Below are 18,665 nucleotides of genomic sequence, written 5' to 3'. Positions count from 1 at the left end.
CTCAACTGCTCTGTTTCTCTTCGTGTCTATAGTCATTATTCTGAATGCTTGCCCTGTCTCTGGGGATAAGCCACCTGCCGTGGTTTTACTGTAGTTGATTTTGAGATCAGTACTAAGTGCTGTTTGTTGTAATGTTCAGAGTGGCAGCAGACCTTCAAGTGGTTGCAGATGTAACCGTATCTACTCCTGAAGTCAGGAAGAGCATGTATCTCCTTGCACGGCCTTCATCTCAAGGGTAGAACCTAGCTAATATTTATTGACTCCTTGAACTTCTTAGGAAAGTGACCAGGGACTCTTTTGAGCCTTTAGTGAGTTTGTTTTCAGGCTGCATGGATCTCTGCAGGCCAAGCTGTCTCCCTGACCTCTTCTTTCACACCTTTCCCTGGAGATACCTGAAGCTAGCCTCTGGGTTTCCCCCAACCCATGAGAGACAAGAGCCCATTACTTGCTATTGGCTCTCACTTTTCCCCAGATGTCACTATTTGCAATATCCTGTGGTGCTCACAGACTCTGGGGGATAGAGACTGTGGGATTTGGATTGGAGAGGTGGTGAACCATACTAGTTTTGCCATTTTCCCAGAGCAGAAATATTTAACCAGGTTTATCTGGATTGCATTAATGAGCTTCGCAAGTCTGTGGACCCTCTGAAATTGGATACATGCTTTTCTAGGGAGAAATTTAGTGAAGTTCTAGACCCTAGAATGGTTCAGAACAACTAGAGCTGACTAAAACAGAACTTTTTTATTTTTTATTTATTTATTTTATTTTTTTAAGACAGAAGTTTTCTAGTCATTGTTTTAGTTAATTGCGACCATCCACTATTTTGACTTAATGCAAGTAAATCCTAGCTCTATGCCTTCCTAGTTGTATGACTGTATGGAAATTCTTAAACTTCGCTATGCTTCATTGTCTTTATCAATAAAGAGTAATTTTTAATAGGATTGTGAGCATTAACTGAGCTATTAATACATTTAAAATGCTCAGAAAAGTGCCTGGTTTAGACTAAGCACTCATTCTTCTTCCTGACTATAAGCATGTCACCATTAATATTCCACATGCTATGTTTGTTAAATATTGGTTAACATGTTAACTGTACTGTTGTCGTTAGTGAAGCTTGTCAGTAGTCAATTTTTTTCAGATGGCAAACTGAGCTACAAATTAATAACTTTATTCTTCTGTCGGTTAACTGCAAAATTATTGTTATAAATGAACAAACATGCTTGCAATAAACCACTTTAAAAGCCACTTTTTATCGTAAGAGTGTTTGTGTAAGAGTCTAGAGAAAAATGGAGATGGAAATCTCCTAAAAATGAAACTGATGGGAGAAGTGTTAAATTCATAAGCTATTTCTGCTTAGTCTCTCGTACTGAGATTAATGTTAAGACCCTGAATATACCTTTCCAAGTTTGTGTGTATAATTATTAATTTCTAAATGTAGGTTATGACTAGGTTTTAATTCTTTGGAAAAACAGCCTTTATGTAGTCTACAAAGATTATAAGAGTTGGAACACTTTTAAGTAGAAAGAAATAGCCTAGTAGTTAATGCCGAAGCATGGTCAGCCATATCCTTAAGAACAGAGAGCTAAATTTCCCACTGTTGTTAGACCATAGTCAGTTGCTTATATATGATTGCTACAGTGAAGAAAGAATGTGCTTTTGCAATGGGATGACAGAAAAAGTGCAGTGGAATTGTTGAAATTCTATGGAGACCAGATGCCCCCCATCTCCTATGAGATAATCCTGTACCATGTGGGATCTTTATATTCCAGGAAGATTTAAGAAACTCTTACCTTTTACTATTTCATTTTTTTAAAAATTAAGAATTATTGCAACCTAAATTCTGGTTTCTAAGAGTTGACTGTAACTGAACAAATATCATGTTCGAATTTCAGAGCAGTTTTGGATTTTAAAAATATTCAGGATTATCCATAGTAAAAGAGTTTGGTCTTTTTTGGAGTTCAAATACTGATTGAAAGAATAATTGGTGGAATTAGGAAAAATTACAGGGAAATGGATTTGTGTCTAATTTGTAAAACCACCTTATTGCCAAAAGGGACATTTTTAGATTTAGGTAGAAGTTGACCTTTTTGATTATTTTTAACGTCCTAGAGGCTAAGATTCTCAAAATGGCTTAAGTAAGCCAGAACTGGGGTGTTCTGGAATATTTGAAATTAGTCTCCTAAGAAACTGAGAATATAAAGTAGGGTGTATTATACTTTCCCTTAATATTTATTGAGTCTAATTAGAAAGTTTAAAGGAAAGAAGTTTTTTATTACACAGACGTGAAGAGGTAAACTTGTCAGATACTTTCAGTTAGGTTTTTGTTTTAAAGCATGTTATAAACTATTTTGGTATCTTTGAGTTCTAGACTCTTCCCTAGATTTTAATTTTACAAATTTGTTCCTGTATTAGTTTCCTATAGCTGTCGTAACAGCATACCACAGACAGAGTGGCTTAACCAACAGAAATTTATTTTCTCACAGTTCTGGAGACTAGAACGAGTCTAAAATGAAGATGTTTGCAGAGTTGGTTTCTCCTGGAGGCCTCTCATTTTGGCCTGCAGATGGCCATTATGTCTCCCTGTGTCTTCTCATGGTCTGTCTTCTCTGCTGTGTGTTGTCTGTGTCCTAATCTCTTCTTTTAAGGACATTAGTCATGTTGGGTTAGGGCCCATCCTAATGACCTCATTTTAATTTAATTGCCTCTTTAAAGACCCCATCTCCAAATACAGTCATATTCTGAGGTACTAAGGGGTTAGGGCTTAAACATATGTATTAGAGGGCACAGTTCAGCCCGTAACAGTTCCCTTGTCCTTTCTTCATCTGGTTATTTGTGTTGTGGTCAACAGGGAAGCTCTATAATAGAATCTATTCAGTTTTCACTGCCACGCTTGAACATGGCCATTATTTTCAAGGTGAGTTTACAGGAGTTGTGTGTTGGGGCCTATTTCCCAACGTGCTTTTTATCTTTGAGTCCTGTGGATCAAAATCTAATAACTTTAGATCTTTATTTTGAAATCCTGTATTCTCAGGAGGTAGAGCTTCAGAATTTTAATAGATATATGTTAGATTCTGTTCTGGACAAAGCAGCTCTTTGAACCGTAAGAGCAGAACCAAAAATAATGGCATCAGTTATCCTTTTAGGCTGGAATAACAACAAACTGAATCTAGACCTGTTATGCCAAAAACTATTATGAAACTCAATTTCCTCATAATTCAACAGGTAATCACACCTAAACTGCTTTGTTGAATTGAACAAGTTCTGCTCATCAAAGATAGCTTTGACAAACCAAGCCTTGTAATATTTGTCATTTAGACTCGATGTATTTAAGATGTTCCCTAGAATTATATGAATTTAAAATAACATTATTTGAATATTAGATTTTCTTAATTTTCACTCTCTATATACCTCTTGTTTGTATCTCATATGCCTTCTTTATAAAATGGCAATGGAGTATTGAGGAACAAGTTCATGCATATGGAAAGATTTTGTAAGTTTCAGTGTTATTTAGGTGTTACAGCATGTTTGTTGGGTTTTCTACCTTTGGGGGCAGCTTCTGCTTTGATTAGGCAATTGGGCCACCATTCACCAGCTGACAGTTACAGCCAAATATTCCTCCATTTAAGGAATCTCAAATATTTCTCATTGCTCTCCTTCTGTCAGTGGCCAAGTTTAAACACACTTGTTCCATCTGAATTCTTTCTACACTTTCTGTGCCTTTTTTTCTTTGGAACTTCCCTCAGTGTTAACTTTCATTTGAAGATAACTTAAGTGTATAATAAGAATTTGCCTGCATCTCACTCACCTGGAGGAAAAATTGCCTGTCATCTAGTTACTTGTGCTTAAAATCTTAGGAACTATTGGTAAATAGACACATAATATGTAAAAGTTTAGGTCAGAGAAAACCTATTGAACAACCTATCTGCTGCTGGTTATTTTTATTTAACACAGTGAATTTTGATTATAGAGAAGATGTTGATCAAATTAGAAATCTTTATTTTAATAATATTTTATTATTTAAAAACAAACTCTAGTGATGTTGCTTTAATTTCTATTAACTTTTATGTGAAATTATTTCAAATGTACAGAAAAATTACAAAGTGTTACAAAAATGTTCTGACATTTACATTTGCATTATCCTTTTTTTTTTTTTTTTTTGGTATCTGTGTATCTAAATCTGTCTTCTTTACCTGAAACATTTAAGAGTAAATTGCAGGCCTGGTGTCCCTTTACTCCTAAAGGAGTATTTCCTAAAAACAAGAAAACTCTTACATTATCACAGTACCATTAGCAGTATCAGGATGTTAACATTTATATGTTATGTATCATTCAGTCTAGAGGTCATATTCAGATTTCACCAGTTGTTCCATTAATCTTTTATAGTAAAAGAAACACCTTTTCTGGTTTGGGATCTACATTACATTTACTTGTCTTACCTCATTCTTTCCATCTAGAACAGTCCCTTAATCTTATTTTTTTTGGTCAATTGTGGCCTTTACTTTTATTCATGAGCACAAGCCCTTTACTTTATAGAACATCTCTTGTTTTGCATTTGTCCGTTTTCTCATGGCTATATTGAGGCTCTGCACATTGGCAAGTATACTACAGAAGGTGTATTGTCCTTCTCTGAGTACCATGTAAGAGAAACATGATGTCTGCTTATCCCATTATTGCTGAGGTTGGCATCGTTAAGGTGGTGTCTTTTGCATTTCTTTGCTATAGAGTTACTACTTTTCCCTTTGTTGTCAATAAGGCATCTAATAGGAAGATACTTTGAGACTGGAAATACCTCATTATACTTTCGACCACTAGTTTTAGATACTTCCTAGTTTGTATTTAAGTTTGTATTTAATGAAGAGTAAGGCTACAAATTACAGTGGCAATGGCAGACACAATGCCAGGAAGATTTGTTTTTCTAAGTTCGTCAGTATTGAAGTATTGAAGTTTGATACATTGAGAACGCAAAGTTAAAGCAAAACCAAATTTACCTTACTGTTGCATTTGATGAACTCAGTTATTTATTTATTTTTTTAGGAAATATGCTTAAAGCAACAAATACATTTGAAAATAATGGCAAGAGGTTTAGGCACTGACATTAGTGACAGCTTGGTGGTGATCAAGAAGACAAAACTAAATGAAAATAGCTAGGAGATTAATAAAAAGTTGGATATTTGCCACTGTCTAATATAGGCATATAGAACTGTGTATACTCACTGTAGCATGATTGTGTGTGATTATGTTCCATAATATGACATTTCATGATTATAGTTGTTTGTACCTGTTTGAACAAAACATTCATGGAGTGATAGAGGCATTGCCAGTACAGACTGATTTATTAGCTACTGATAGACACTGCTGAATGCACACTGTCTCACTGATCCCAACTGGAAATTTGAGAATTCAGAAATTCTGACTGGTTTTGGGCTTTTTTTGTTTTCTTTTTGGCATGTGTGTGTGTTTTTTTTTTTCTTTTTTTTGGGGGGGTGGGTTGGTGGGTGGGGTGGGAGTTTGATCTTTTGTTGACTAAATCATAAGATTTACCTATTAGAATGTCAATATACTGATCTTGAAATGCAGAATCATACTATTTGGTGTATCCCTTATTCATATGCTTCTAGCACCCATTTCAGTGAGGTAAAAAAACCCAATTATTTATGAATATGGGTTCTCAAAAACTTGTTTGATGAGGATAGTCACAATAAAGGAATTCAGTTTTGTATTTTGAATGTTTAAGGCATTGTTTCTAAAAGTGTGTTCCATGGAATTCTGAACCTATAAGGATATCCTGCAAAAGGAGATGTGGTTAAGTATAAACACCATGCGATAGCCTCCTACTGAGGATCCCAAAGCATGGTCACAGATGAGTGAGTCTGAGGAGTCTTTCATAAAATAACATGTTTAATATAGTTAAAGTCAGTGTTTTCTAAATAGAAGTGACACGGAAGCCTTGCTTTGTTTTCCTTTCATATAACAGCCCTCAGAATATATATTTATTGGCATTAGACTTGTGTAGATTTTCCTTCTCGTGGAACAAGACGAACTCGTCAGCCTACCAGATACCAGTCTGACTCTTTCTTTGTATAACCTTTCATTCCACGTAGCTACCTTCACTTTCCATTGATCCTCCCTCCCTCCCTTCCCTTCTCTTTTCCTTTCTTTTTTTTTTTTTTCCCCTCTCCTTTTAAAGGTATTTTTAAAACGTGTGTTGAATTATACTTTGGCCTGGGAGCTGTTTTGTCTCTTTGTGTATCTCTGTTTTGATCTCTTAAGTATTGAGCTTGACTTGCAAAGGGGACCTGTTTCCTAGTTCTCAGAAATGGGGCTATACATGGTTATTGAAAAGATGTTACGCCTACAAGATTCCTGGTAATATAATACAAAATCTAGAGGAAATGCTTCACACAAAAAATTGAATAACTTCAGAATTCTATTAAAATGTGTTTAGAAAGACTTCTTGAATAATTTTTGGACCCTAAATGGATATATTTTTAAATTCTGTAAGTAATTATTTTGCCTTTGGCAGCTAGTTATTATTCTAGTTATTTACTTAATTATTTTAGTTTGAAATGCTAGTAGCTTACTAATTTAGTAAAATGGGCTGTTTCTGTTTTATAATTCTAAGTTGCAGTAAAGTGGGTCCATTTTTGGATTCCATTCAGTATGGGTCGAATATACTTTTTTCTTACACATTTAGTTACAGAGAAGACTTCCAAGGTAAAACAGAGCCTAAATGAATTCATATCTTTTTTTTTTTTTTATGAATTCATATCTTTAAACTTTCATAATACTGTGGTTTATAGAAGACAACGGCTCATAATTATGTAGTTGTTTATGTTTTACTACACTTTTTTAACTAATCTCTATACCTTATGTGGGGCTTGAACTCATGACCCCAAGATCAAGAGTCACATGCTCCAATGACTGAGCCAGCCGGGCACCCTAATTTACTACATGTTTTTATATACATTTTTCCATGAAGAGAATAGGAAGGTCGTACCATCCCTGGAGTGACCCAAATTCCAACCCTGCCTCTGCCATTTACTATAGATGTGGCTCTGGATTTGCTGCTTATTTATTCATACAACATTTATTTATTTGCCTAGTATATAGTGTTTACTTTCCTGGGGACTAGACATAGAAGGAGGAAGTTAAATCATTCACTTAACTTTTAAAATTGTTTTCTCATCTAACAAGGTATGTGAATAGTATTGATTTAAAGCCCTTGGCACACAGTAGGCTCACTTTGACTAGAGTGGTAAGTTGGTTTCTCAAATGAAATTCGTTTCTAACAAGAGATGGGCTTTACACTTGTTCCTTTCTTGTTATATTTGTCATATAGAATCTTGTTTCTCAAAAAACCATAGCTTGCTTTCAAAAATTTATTTTTTGAACTATCTAGTAAGATCTTTATTTAGTGTCACATTTATTTTACAAAGGGTAGATGCTTATTTTAGTGATGATTTGTCATTAAAATTATGTCAAAATGTCTTAAAATGTTGTTGAAACTGTAAACAAACTCATAACACACAGAGAGCTAATTATGGATGCCATCTGTTTATTTTTACAGAGCTTTTTTTTTTTTAAGACCATGGCATTGTCTGCTTATGATAAGCTTCAAGATTATTATAATGACTTAAGTCCTGTCCTTCAATTAGTGTAGTTGAAGATGGGAAGACAATTCGTTTGTTCGTTGACCTTTTCCCGTGTCAGAGTGTACGAAATTAGACATGTCATGATAAAGGAACTATTATGAAGTGCATTTAGAACATGCTTAATTTTTATGAGAAAAGAAATTGGCATTAAAGCAGCAGATGCGGCCAAACTTCTATTTACATTTCTAAAACTTATTCAGGGATTTCGATGAAAGATCATCTGCTCTTTATCAGTGCCATGAGTGGTTTATTTTAGCTTTGTTAAGTTTAGGAAATTGTATGTGACCAAATTCATAATGATGTGTATCCCTGTTAATATCCCTATATGTTGGTGCATGTTTTTGTACATGTGTATCTCATGTATGAGTGTGGAAGGCCAGGGATCCCCATGACAGCATCATCCAAAGTAGTTATCAGCAATTTGCTGAGAGAGCAGAGTGATTTCACTGGCTCAGGTTTGCTATTGTGCATGCTAAGCACTCCTCATGTAAGTCTGAAGGGAAAACAACCTGCAGGATCCATCTGCTCCTTTCTGCTACACTGCATTGATGAAAGAGTACGCTAATCTGGTTGCTTGTCAGGACAGGTTAGTGAAAGCATGAGAGTGGGTGAGACTAGGCTAGCCTAGTGCTTTGGAAAATCATAAGCTGCCTCTGTGGATGCCATGCTAAGTGTAGCAGAATAGGTTGATTATCAGCCATACGGAGGATTGCAGCTAAATATGTAATTTTCAGATGAGAAGTTGTTTCTAAATTGAAAGTGTTAAACATTGCTTGATGACATCTAATTAAAACAGACAAGTAATATAGATAGTTTACAAATACTTTTTAGGTATTTAAAAAAAATCGTACCTTGTATGAGATTGTGTTTAATTTTATTCTCTTAGTTTCTTAGTTAAAAGTGATTTAATGTTAAATATAATTGACCTCATTTTACCCAGAAGTTATTGAACTTGTTCTTGCTTATTTCTGTTTATTTACCTTTTCCTACACCTATTGATTGGCACATATTGGTCTTGCAGGTTGAGCATCCTGTCACAGAATGTATTACTGGCCTGGACCTAGTCCAAGAAATGATCCGTGTTGCCAAGGGTTACCCTCTCAGGCACAGACAAGCTGATATTCCCATCAATGGCTGGGCAGTTGAATGTCGGGTTTATGCTGAGGTAAAATGAATGATGTTGAGAGGAAGGATGGTGATTGTGTCCCCAAGTCATGGGACCAGGTAGAGCTAAACAGAAGGTAAAGTTAGGATTTCATAACCAGTGTCGAGTGTATGCTTATGTAATACAGAATTCAACATGAACAAAAATTGGACATTTTTTTTTCAAAGATTAAGTGCCTCTCTCTCCTCTCTTTTTTTTTTTTAATTTTTTTTATTTATTTATGACAGTCACACACACACACAGAGAGAGAGAGAAAGAGAGAGAGAGAGACAGAGACTCAGGCAGAGGGAGAAGCAGGCTCCATGCACTGGGAGCCCGACGTGGGATTCGATCCCGGGTCTCCAGGATCGCACCCTGGGCCAAAGGCAGGCTCCAAACTGCTGCGCCACCCAGGGATCCCAAATTAGACAATTTTGATGTAATTCAAGTTAGTGTTAAAAGATTGAGTTAAATTAAGTTCCATGTTTTTTTTTTTTTTTTTTGTTTTTTGTTTTTTGTTTTTTTTTTTTTTTTGGATGGGAAAAATAGCTACCAGTCAGTTTAAGGGGAAACAAAGCATTCGTTAATTTTTCCTGCTTTTGTTAAATATTCAATATGCTTGAATGGACCATGGTTTTCGTTTTGTTTGCTTGTTTTCAAATCATATTTGAAATAAACAGAAGCATTTATTTCTGTGTTTTTGTTTGTTTTGTGCTTTTTTTTTTTAGAGCCTATCCTGAGTACACATGAGTTGTTAATTTGATACTTAAATTTTTTGCTAGTTTATTTTCTAATAATTTTATCTCTTAGGCTTATATGAAAGTAGGAATTAAAATTTAAATTGCAAAGCTTTCATTCATAATTTTAATCATGGATTTTACTCCTAAAGTATCAGTCTGTTACTTTTATACTATTTTATAACTATATTAATCAGATAATAAAGCAGTTAACATCTGAAAATGCTTTTTTTGAATGACTAAAACAATTCAAAAAAATAAACAATTCAAGGAAACATTTATACTATCTTTTACTTTTGACATTTTAAGTTTGTCGAAACAAAAAGTAAATTAAAAATACCTGTTTAAGAATACTGGAAGTTGTTTTGAAATGTTTTAAGGATCTTAAGAATATACTTGGCTTGGTTATATTTGCTTTTTATTATATTTTAAGTGGTATTGTTATGACACTGAACTTATTTAGTATTTATTCTGATGATCTAAGATATTTACAAATAGAGCACATATCTAATAGCACATAAAGTTTCTTTCAGGTCTTTATTTGAAGAGCCACAATTCTCCAATTTTACCATATGTGTACTGTTTTTTGAGAGTAAGAAAAATATCTTTAGTGCACTACAGTTGTTGTTCTGAACTTGAGGATGTTTTGATGTAGCGCCTAGGTTATTTTATTTTTGTTCAAGGCATTCTAAGAAGATTTATAAAATGTTGGAATTTTACCAATTTCAATAAAGTTTGACTAAGGTCAGGCTAAATTCTGCTTACAGTTCTGTTTGATTTTTAAATACTTTTCTAAGTAGTCTAGAATGAGTATACAACAATAATTTCTGAAATATGTGATTTGGTAAATATTGTATGTTGAAAATAGATCTATAAATGCTTCTTCATTGTATAAATATTTGACCTTAGTTTGCTGATTTATATTTCAAAGACTGTGCTTCCTTTCCTTTGAACTTCCAGGACCCCTACAAGTCTTTTGGTTTACCATCCATTGGGAGATTGTCTCAGTACCAAGAACCGATACATCTACCTGGTGTAAGTCATTAAGCTGTAATACCAAGTGAGGGGTTAAAACCTTGATTTATGTCATACTTTTATGTTATGCATATCAACACTAAAGGGTGTAAATTGAAGGACAAGCTAAATTCCTGGGGAATGACAGGTTTTTGGTTTTGTTTTGTTTAATATTTTGTACTTTGTGATATGTAGGAAAGTCAGAATTTACTCAATAGGGGGAGTCCAGAGACATCTGACTTGTAAATAATTAATAGTTTACAATGTTCCCAATTCTTTTGAAAATTCTAATGAAAAAGATCACAGAATTCTAAGAATGGGAAATGATTTTACTGTATTACACTTAAATCTTTTCAGTAAATCTAACCCAGAGTCCCTGTATAGTCAGATGTTAAAAATTCAAGTGCAAAGTCAGCCCCTTAATTGAAACGGATTAAGGAAAACAAAGTGCCTCATTCTATCAAGTGTCGTGGACTTTAAGAAGTACATATTTCCACCAGTTAAAGAAAAGTGATCACTGTCCACTTAGTTCATAGTTCTTCTGTATTTAATAGCTGTTCTTTAAATAGTTTTTACTGCACAAAAGAACAAGGACATACCCTTTTTCTTAATCAAGGTAATAAGTGCATATATATATGACATTATGTTAACTAGTGGATGACAAGGCTGTACCATCTGTGAATATGATTATTCAGTTTGATTACTGGCATGAAGATGATGAAAGATTATAGGAAGAATTCTAAATTTGAAGATGTTATTGGATATATGATTTATTTCACTTTTTAAATTGTTTTTGCCCATATGCATTCTGAAGAGACTTGACCCTTTCTAGGCTGGGAGACCGCATGCTGTGTTCAAAGCCTGAAGGCAGAAAAAAGATTGTAAAGATTTAACAGGCATTATGTGACGTTAAATAGCAGATGAGAAAACAAGTGTCATAGGGACATATCTAAACATTTTTTTAATCAAACAAAAAAGTATTAAATAAGAATTCATAATGATTACTCTAGTTGTTAGAAGTTTTCACCATGTTGTAATAGCTAACAGGATGTCAAATATTTTGCCCTCGCAAGTTTTTGCAATTTGCAATTTTCAAACGTGAGACCTGTTGAAAGTACAAGTGATAATGGACAAACTATACCCCCTACAGTCTTTGTCCCACCAAATCTTTCTTCAATTAATGCTGCAGCAGGAGTTTTATGTAATAACATTTGTGGTTGTGAGCCATCCACAGAAAGAAAAAACAATTAAAATGCCTTAAACGTTCTGCTTACTGCTGTTATTTGCTTGTGTGAATGTTGCATGTCAGCTAAATGGACCAAAGAATAGATAAAGTGATTGGGTGCGGGAGAGTGCACACCAAGCTTTGTCTATCATTATTGCTGGGAGCAATCAAATTGATGTCAGCAGGACAGTAGATGCGTTGACAGCTGTAATTATGTATCTCCATGGTGATCACTTTTGGCCTGTCATGGAGGCCCACGAGTCCCCTCCCTTGGAAGCATTTAATCAGATTGGGCTGTCACTTGTCAGGTAGACATGGCGGGCTGGGAGTTGGACTGAGGGGGAGAGGCGAATAGAGCATGAAGGGTGGGAGATGGCTGATAGTTTCACACGGTCCACTGTTGATAAAGAAGAAAGACATTTAAATTATGCCAGAGGTTTCTGAGCAATGGCTTGATATCCTCATACACAGGTGCCTGGGTGGTAATGGTGGTGGTGGTTTTTCCTCCTTGCCTCTTTAACTAGATCAGTCAGTTTTAACTTGGGAAACTCTTTTTGGCTATTACTGTTTTTGGTCACAAGATACATACTTGAGGGTTAATTTACAGGCTGTACTTCTCACATGCTTCCTTAAGCCTAAAATTTACTTATATGGTATAGATGAAGATTTTTTAAAATCTTTGATTACCACATTTTATCAATTTGTTATTTTCAGACTGCAATTTTGTTCTCAGAAATTTGGTTACATTTCCATTTGACTTTATTCTTAAAGCGTTTTGTGCAAAAGCTAAAATATATTCTTTTATGTAGCCTTTGTTTCCATAAAGAAGTGGCGACTTATTTTGACTTTTAATTCATTGTTTAAAAAAAGCCAATGAGTATTTGAAATGAGCTACATAAGCAGGAAATTATAAGTCACAGTCTTCATGCTTTGTTACAGTTTTAAATTGGAAATGTTGATTTACTAATGAAATGTATTTGATTAGAGATGTATGTTGATTATGTATAATACATCCTGATTTTATCCTATGTATTTTTAAATTAAAATGACATACCTTCTATGACCATAATTTTAGTAGATGACATAGTTATATTTAAGAACCCTAGGCAACTTAAATTTTAGGATGGTGGTGTTCAAGGTAACTAAAATTTTAAATTATAAACTATAGAAGAATGTAATAGATAATCTTTATTGTCTATGCTATTTGACCAGTGAGTTAGACATCAGAGTTCCACACTAGCCTTGTAGCAGTTTATGTAGCAAATAAGATATATTTAAAGTCAAACATGTTAGAATTTGTACCAGTCTCAATTTGAAACATAGCTTTAGCAAGTGTGATCTGGTTTTAAATAATAATACATGGTGGTAAAATAAGCTCTTTAACTTTTTTACTAAAATTAAGAAAATGCAAGTTCAGAAGGCTCTTTTCTGTTATGTAAGTTGGTTGCCAGCTGCCATTTGGGAGCTCTTTAAATGTGAGGAGAGGGTAGATTATGGTTTTATTGCTTTCACAGCTGTCCCATTAATTCTTTTCTAGTTTTTATAAACACTGAATTTCATAGGACTGAAGTATGTTTCCAGAAAATAGAAAGCCATGATGTGTTTAAATGTGATGAGTGACTTTCATTTAAAATTAAGATTTTCATATATGAATGTGAATGTAAATACAAATATCCATACTTTTGTGTTTGCAAATAGAGAAATAAAAGCACTCTGGGTATGTTACAATGTTATCTTCTAAAACCTTACAAAGAGAATAATAGTAGTTTGATTTTTTTTTTAAGAGAACGAAACTATGCTTTATCTTTTGATGTCACCATATAATAAAGCCATCATCATACCCTCATGTGGATATTCTAGACAAGAGGTTCTACATGTGGTCCCTTGATAATTGCCTAAATTAAAATATTAAAGGCCTAACAGCCGCTGTGTTGACCTTTTTCTGCCTTGCTGCAGACAGATGAGCTGCTGTTTATTAGGAAGCCTTCTTCCCACAGGTGAAGAGCTATGTGAGCCTCCGCTCTTCTCTTCCCAACCCTTTACAATGTTGGGCGTCAAAGTCCTGCTGTTCTAGCAGCTTCGATTAAATTCTCTATCTTCAAGATCCCTAGGACATGCTTGACGTCTTAAGTATTTTGATTAGCTTTTAAGTACTTCAGATTCCAAAACTTAGGCACAATAATTTAATAAATATTTCATCCTCAGGAACTGCTCATTTTTAAAGTTTTACATGGCTAACCTCTGTGCCTTACTGCTGGTATCAAACTGGGAGATGAAAACAAGAATCAGCGATGTACTAACTAACTTGTTGGCTGGTTAACAGCAATCAGGCTCTTCAAAAGAATATTTTGAACTTGTGCTATTTTTTTCCCCATGAAAATCACAAAATCAGAACTCTAATTGGGACTGTGTCCTTACAAAGCAAAGCTATGAGAAAAGCTGTGTAAACATTAAAGTCTCAGAGGACTAACAGTAACGGAGAAAAAACGCTATACAGTTGAGAGGGTAAGGCAAAAAAGGAAAGTGTTACAGACATGAAAGCCACAGGACCAGTGTTCCTGTAGAGCTGATGAGCAGAACTCCCGAGTCCTGCTGCATAGCTTGACTGTGGTCCTCCCTAGAGCTCTTGAAAGGGTACAGTGGGGAGTGTGCCTAGAAGGGGCATCATTCATGCCATGCTTCAGTTGGAAGACACCATCAAATAGCTACAAATGCATCCCAGGATAGTGATGTATAAAGTATTACTATTGTTACTTTTTGAGGTTTCTTAGTTCCTTTGTTTAGTGGAAGAACAAAAAATACTTTATACTACATACAAACAGATCAAGATAATTTGGTCTCTATATAGTTTAGATCATTTTTCTGTTTTTTGGAAGCTGAAATGTTACTTGAAATTAAATTATCCATCTGGTCCTTGGAAATTAAAATTGTTGTGAGAAAAATATCTTCACAATATGAAGTTACTTTCATTTCTTTCTTTTTTCCAGGTCCGGGTTGACAGCGGCATCCAGCCAGGAAGTGATATTAGCATCTATTATGATCCAATGATTTCAAAAGTTAGTTTGATTTCTTAATGGCTTTGTTCACTTTTCTTCTGAAGAGACAGTGGAAGTATTTAATTAAAAAAATCCGAAGTTGAGTTTTTCTCTGAATCATGCTATAATTGAACAAGTAATTATGCTTTGATGGAAAAGTGAAAAGGAGCAAATTTTCTTCCTCTTGAGACATTTCAATACCGTGTTACTTTGTAACATTCCCTAAGGGAGTCAGTAGTGGCTCTTCCCCAGTCAAATCCAATGATGATCTCTTTTCCCAACAGTAACAAAGATACCTAACCAGTGGCTCCAATGCAGCCCATGTAGTGAGGATGAATTAAGTTATTTGTTCATTCCTGAAAATTGCCTGAGATGGAAGTGTGAATGGCAGGCCACATCATGGAATCAGGGTGTTACGTCATGTTTTTTGGAGTACTCTTTACTATTTCTCTTCAATTTTATGAATCACTAATTATTTGTGGGGATTGCACAATAATTAAATCTTATGTAAGAGTATGTCTTTTTGCTCACCTGTCTTTTTGAAATTTGACTTTCTGGAATACAATGCTGCTTAAATTTTTAGATCTTTTAAGAGCTTTAGAATTGTAAGATTTCATATGTAAGCTTTCTTATGTACTTGAAGCAAGCAAACCATTTTTCTTTTTTCACTTAAGTTTTTACAGTAATGTTATTAAAATGAACTTCAGGTATTTTGTCAGAGAAGTGCAATTTTATTTAAAAATAACCCCCCCCCCCAAAAAAAAAATAAAACCCAAAAATATTATAGATTGATTTTAACAGATGTGGTTCCATTTTTGATTAGTACATTTCTGTTCAGAAATGTAGCCTGCAAATAAATTTTCAACCTGACTTGATACTGAGGAACTGATGAAATGTACTAAAGTAATTGCAATTACAGATTGACCAATGTAATAACCAGGAAAATATTTTATGAGTAGTTAAGGTCTTTTTTTTTTTTTTTTTTTTTTTAGTTAAGGTCTTATTAGCAAGCAAATTAGTAATAAAATGTTGCTTATTGCTTATATTTATTTGTCAGTTTAAGATTCCTATAAATAGTCACAAAATCATATAGAACAGAAAGACCCTTTTGATTTTCTAATCAAAATTAGATTTGCTTCTGTGCTGTGTTATGTGTAAAAGCTAGCTAAACAGAGTGTCAGACTTAGAAATTACATTCTTGTAAGGAGAGGAAAACCAAACCTTGCTTAATCCTTTACTATCTCAGATGTTCATATTCTATCTCAAATAATGTTCACATTTGATATCTTTCCTTTTTTTTTTGATATTTTTTTGCTTGGTTATCTCAAGTAGCTCTTTTCTGTGATAGCGAAAGTAGAAGAAAAGTCTTAAAAAGCTTGATTTTCATATTGAGTTTTAAAAATACGAATTGTTGTGCTTTATATTATAAACTGAACCACTGTGAAGTTTCAAAAGATGTTCTGGGAAATCTGTTAGGAAGTATTCTGATTTTTATTAGGATGAATTGTGTGACTTTTAGATTGATAGGTACTATCTATGTAAATTGTTTTTTGTTTGTTTACTTTTAGCTGATCACATATGGTTCTGATAGAACTGAGGCACTGAAGAGAATGGAAGATGCACTGGATAACTATGTTATACGAGGTAAAAACACACATTTAGAGTCTTGTTATTCGTCATTGGACATGATGTCCAATTCTGGAAAACAGCTTGAAGATATGCTAGAGAATTCAGTAGAAAATATGCTTACTGTATATTTAGATAGAAATCAGAAAAAACTTGAACTAAACGACATACTAATTAAGAATAGGTATTTTTTCTTCTTTTTTGATTCATGAGCCTTCCTAGATGAGCACTTAGTATTTTACATACTGTATGGAAAATGGTTCTGTATTTTGAAGCTTTTTATTAACGAGCACAGAAAATTAACTATTTATTGTCTTTGTCCTTGTTGATTATATTTTGAAGTGTGAAATCTGAAAATGTATGGAGATATAAAATATAGTGACCTATAGTTGACTAATTTGAGAGTAGAGGGAATAGCTCTTTGTGCCTTTAAGAGCAAATTATAAAATATCTTCTAGCAAATGCAATTTTGTTACCACACGTATATACAAGTCAGTTCTAATGCTAAACAAAGTGTGATCCTATAAGCCTTTAGAATGTAAAGCAATAACTGAATTAGAAACAACCCAGTTTATTTTTATATGTATATATAAAAGATTTTATTTTTAAGTAGTCTGTGTACCCAATGTGAGCTTGAATTTATAACCCCAAGATCAAGAGTTGCATGCTTCACCAATTGAGCCAGCCAGGTGCCCCACAGCCATTTTATTTAAATAATTGAAGCAAAGTTGTACTTACTCCCCTTAAGGAGTAAATTATGTTATAAATTGTATTAGCAACTTTTCATTAGTCGTGAAAAGATTTCATTTTAGTTTAACAAATTATCATCAACTTCAGAATAAACATTGAATTTAAAGTGTAAGATGTAAGTTCACTTTGAGTTATGAGTCAATAGTGTGGGTCTAAAAACATTCCATATGAAGGACTGCCCTGCATAGTTTTTCTCTTTTCTCATGGCTTAGTAAAACAGTGAAGCCGGGAGGCTAAAGTTTCGAGGCTGAGGGGGTAGAACAGTGGGTGGAATATGATTACATAGTCTCCATCAAGCCCATACAGAGCTTTATGCAATTTCAGAAGGATTCCCTTCAAGTGGACACAGCCTGTAGGTCAGAAGGCTTGGCAAGATAAATTTGTTTGAAATAGAAAGTGCTCTGTTCTTAGGGTGCATCCAGCCCTAAGACAGCCCAGCTTAGTAATGGAGCATGTCAAACCCTTACTTGTACCCTTGACCCAGTGCCTTTGTGCAGTAAACAGTTCATATAACTGTACAGCAGTGGCTTAGGACAATTTAGTGAAATTTAAAAAAAAAATTTTTTTTTTTAAAGCAAGAGTGTGAGTGGTGGGGATTGGGGGGTTGGGTGGGCTGGGGGAAGAAGCAGAGGAGGAGGGAGAGAGAGTCCCAAGCAGGCTCTTTGCTGGGCTTGATCTAATGAGCCTGAGATCACCACCGGAGCCAAAATCAAGAGTCAGATGCCTAATTGGCTGAGCCATGCAGGGACCTTAGTGACTATTTTTACATATCTTCCTTTTCCTACTCATTTTCATCTAGTCATCTAGTCCTCACTTTTTTCTCTTGTTAGATCTGGAGAAATTTCTTCCCTCTATTTCCTTTTATTTCTCTTCTTAACATTTGTTCACTAACAAGTAACAGTGATTGAATCTAATCTTATGTGCTAATGATTTACCATTGTCAGTGAAAGGAAAACAGAAGCTCTCAAATGAACTCAGATGTAATAAAAATCAGTTATATCAGTATCCAAAGCATATATACATTTGAAAAATCCCCTTTATATTCTTTCTAGTTCATTCTCTAGTTATTTTGTAGCCTTAGTTGTGGAGTATTTACTTTTTTTTTTCTTAAAGTCTGCCATGTTCCACCATAAGCGGCAAGTACATATTTTTTCTATATATTGGTTAAGTAGGCCTGGAGGTGTCTGTTTTCCTTAGAAATAATATTCCTCACATATTACTTTAGTGTGTGTTTGGAATTGACCTAATTTGGGTATGTGTTTGTCTCTGTATGTTTACATACACACATAGACATAAACAAAGCACTTAGGATATTATTCCCAGAGGCCTTTAAAGTATTTATAAGAGTTTTCTCTCGATTCTCCCCCCATCCAGTATCTTTGTAATTTTTATTGTGGTTGAATTATTAGATTTTGGTTAATTTGAGTTTGGCTCTAATGAGCTTGAGTAGTAAATTCATGAATTTGAGTAAGAATATTTTGT

The 18,665-nt window shown here is 34.2% G+C and overlaps 1 protein-coding gene across 8 annotated transcripts in view; it reads left to right on the top strand.

Moving 5' to 3' along the window:
• PCCA (propionyl-CoA carboxylase subunit alpha) overlaps positions 1–18,665 on the top strand; it is a 461,536-nt gene that overhangs the window by 241,907 nt on the left and 200,964 nt on the right. For all 8 annotated transcript variants that reach the window (XM_077855069.1, XM_077855072.1, XM_077855071.1 and 5 more), the window contains 4 exons: positions 8,674–8,817; positions 10,494–10,568; positions 14,760–14,828; positions 16,376–16,451. In XM_077855069.1, coding sequence (XP_077711195.1) covers positions 8,674–8,817; positions 10,494–10,568; positions 14,760–14,828; positions 16,376–16,451 — 364 coding nt within the window. The remainder of the gene's footprint in view (positions 1–8,673; positions 8,818–10,493; positions 10,569–14,759; positions 14,829–16,375; positions 16,452–18,665) is intronic.

The sequence above is a fragment of the Canis aureus genome, chromosome 17, assembly GCF_053574225.1.
Source record: "Canis aureus isolate CA01 chromosome 17, VMU_Caureus_v.1.0, whole genome shotgun sequence".
Classification (NCBI taxonomy): domain Eukaryota; kingdom Metazoa; phylum Chordata; class Mammalia; order Carnivora; family Canidae; genus Canis; species Canis aureus.
The sequence above is the reverse complement of the archived record's forward strand: the minus strand, read 5'-3'. Positions and strand labels throughout refer to the sequence as shown.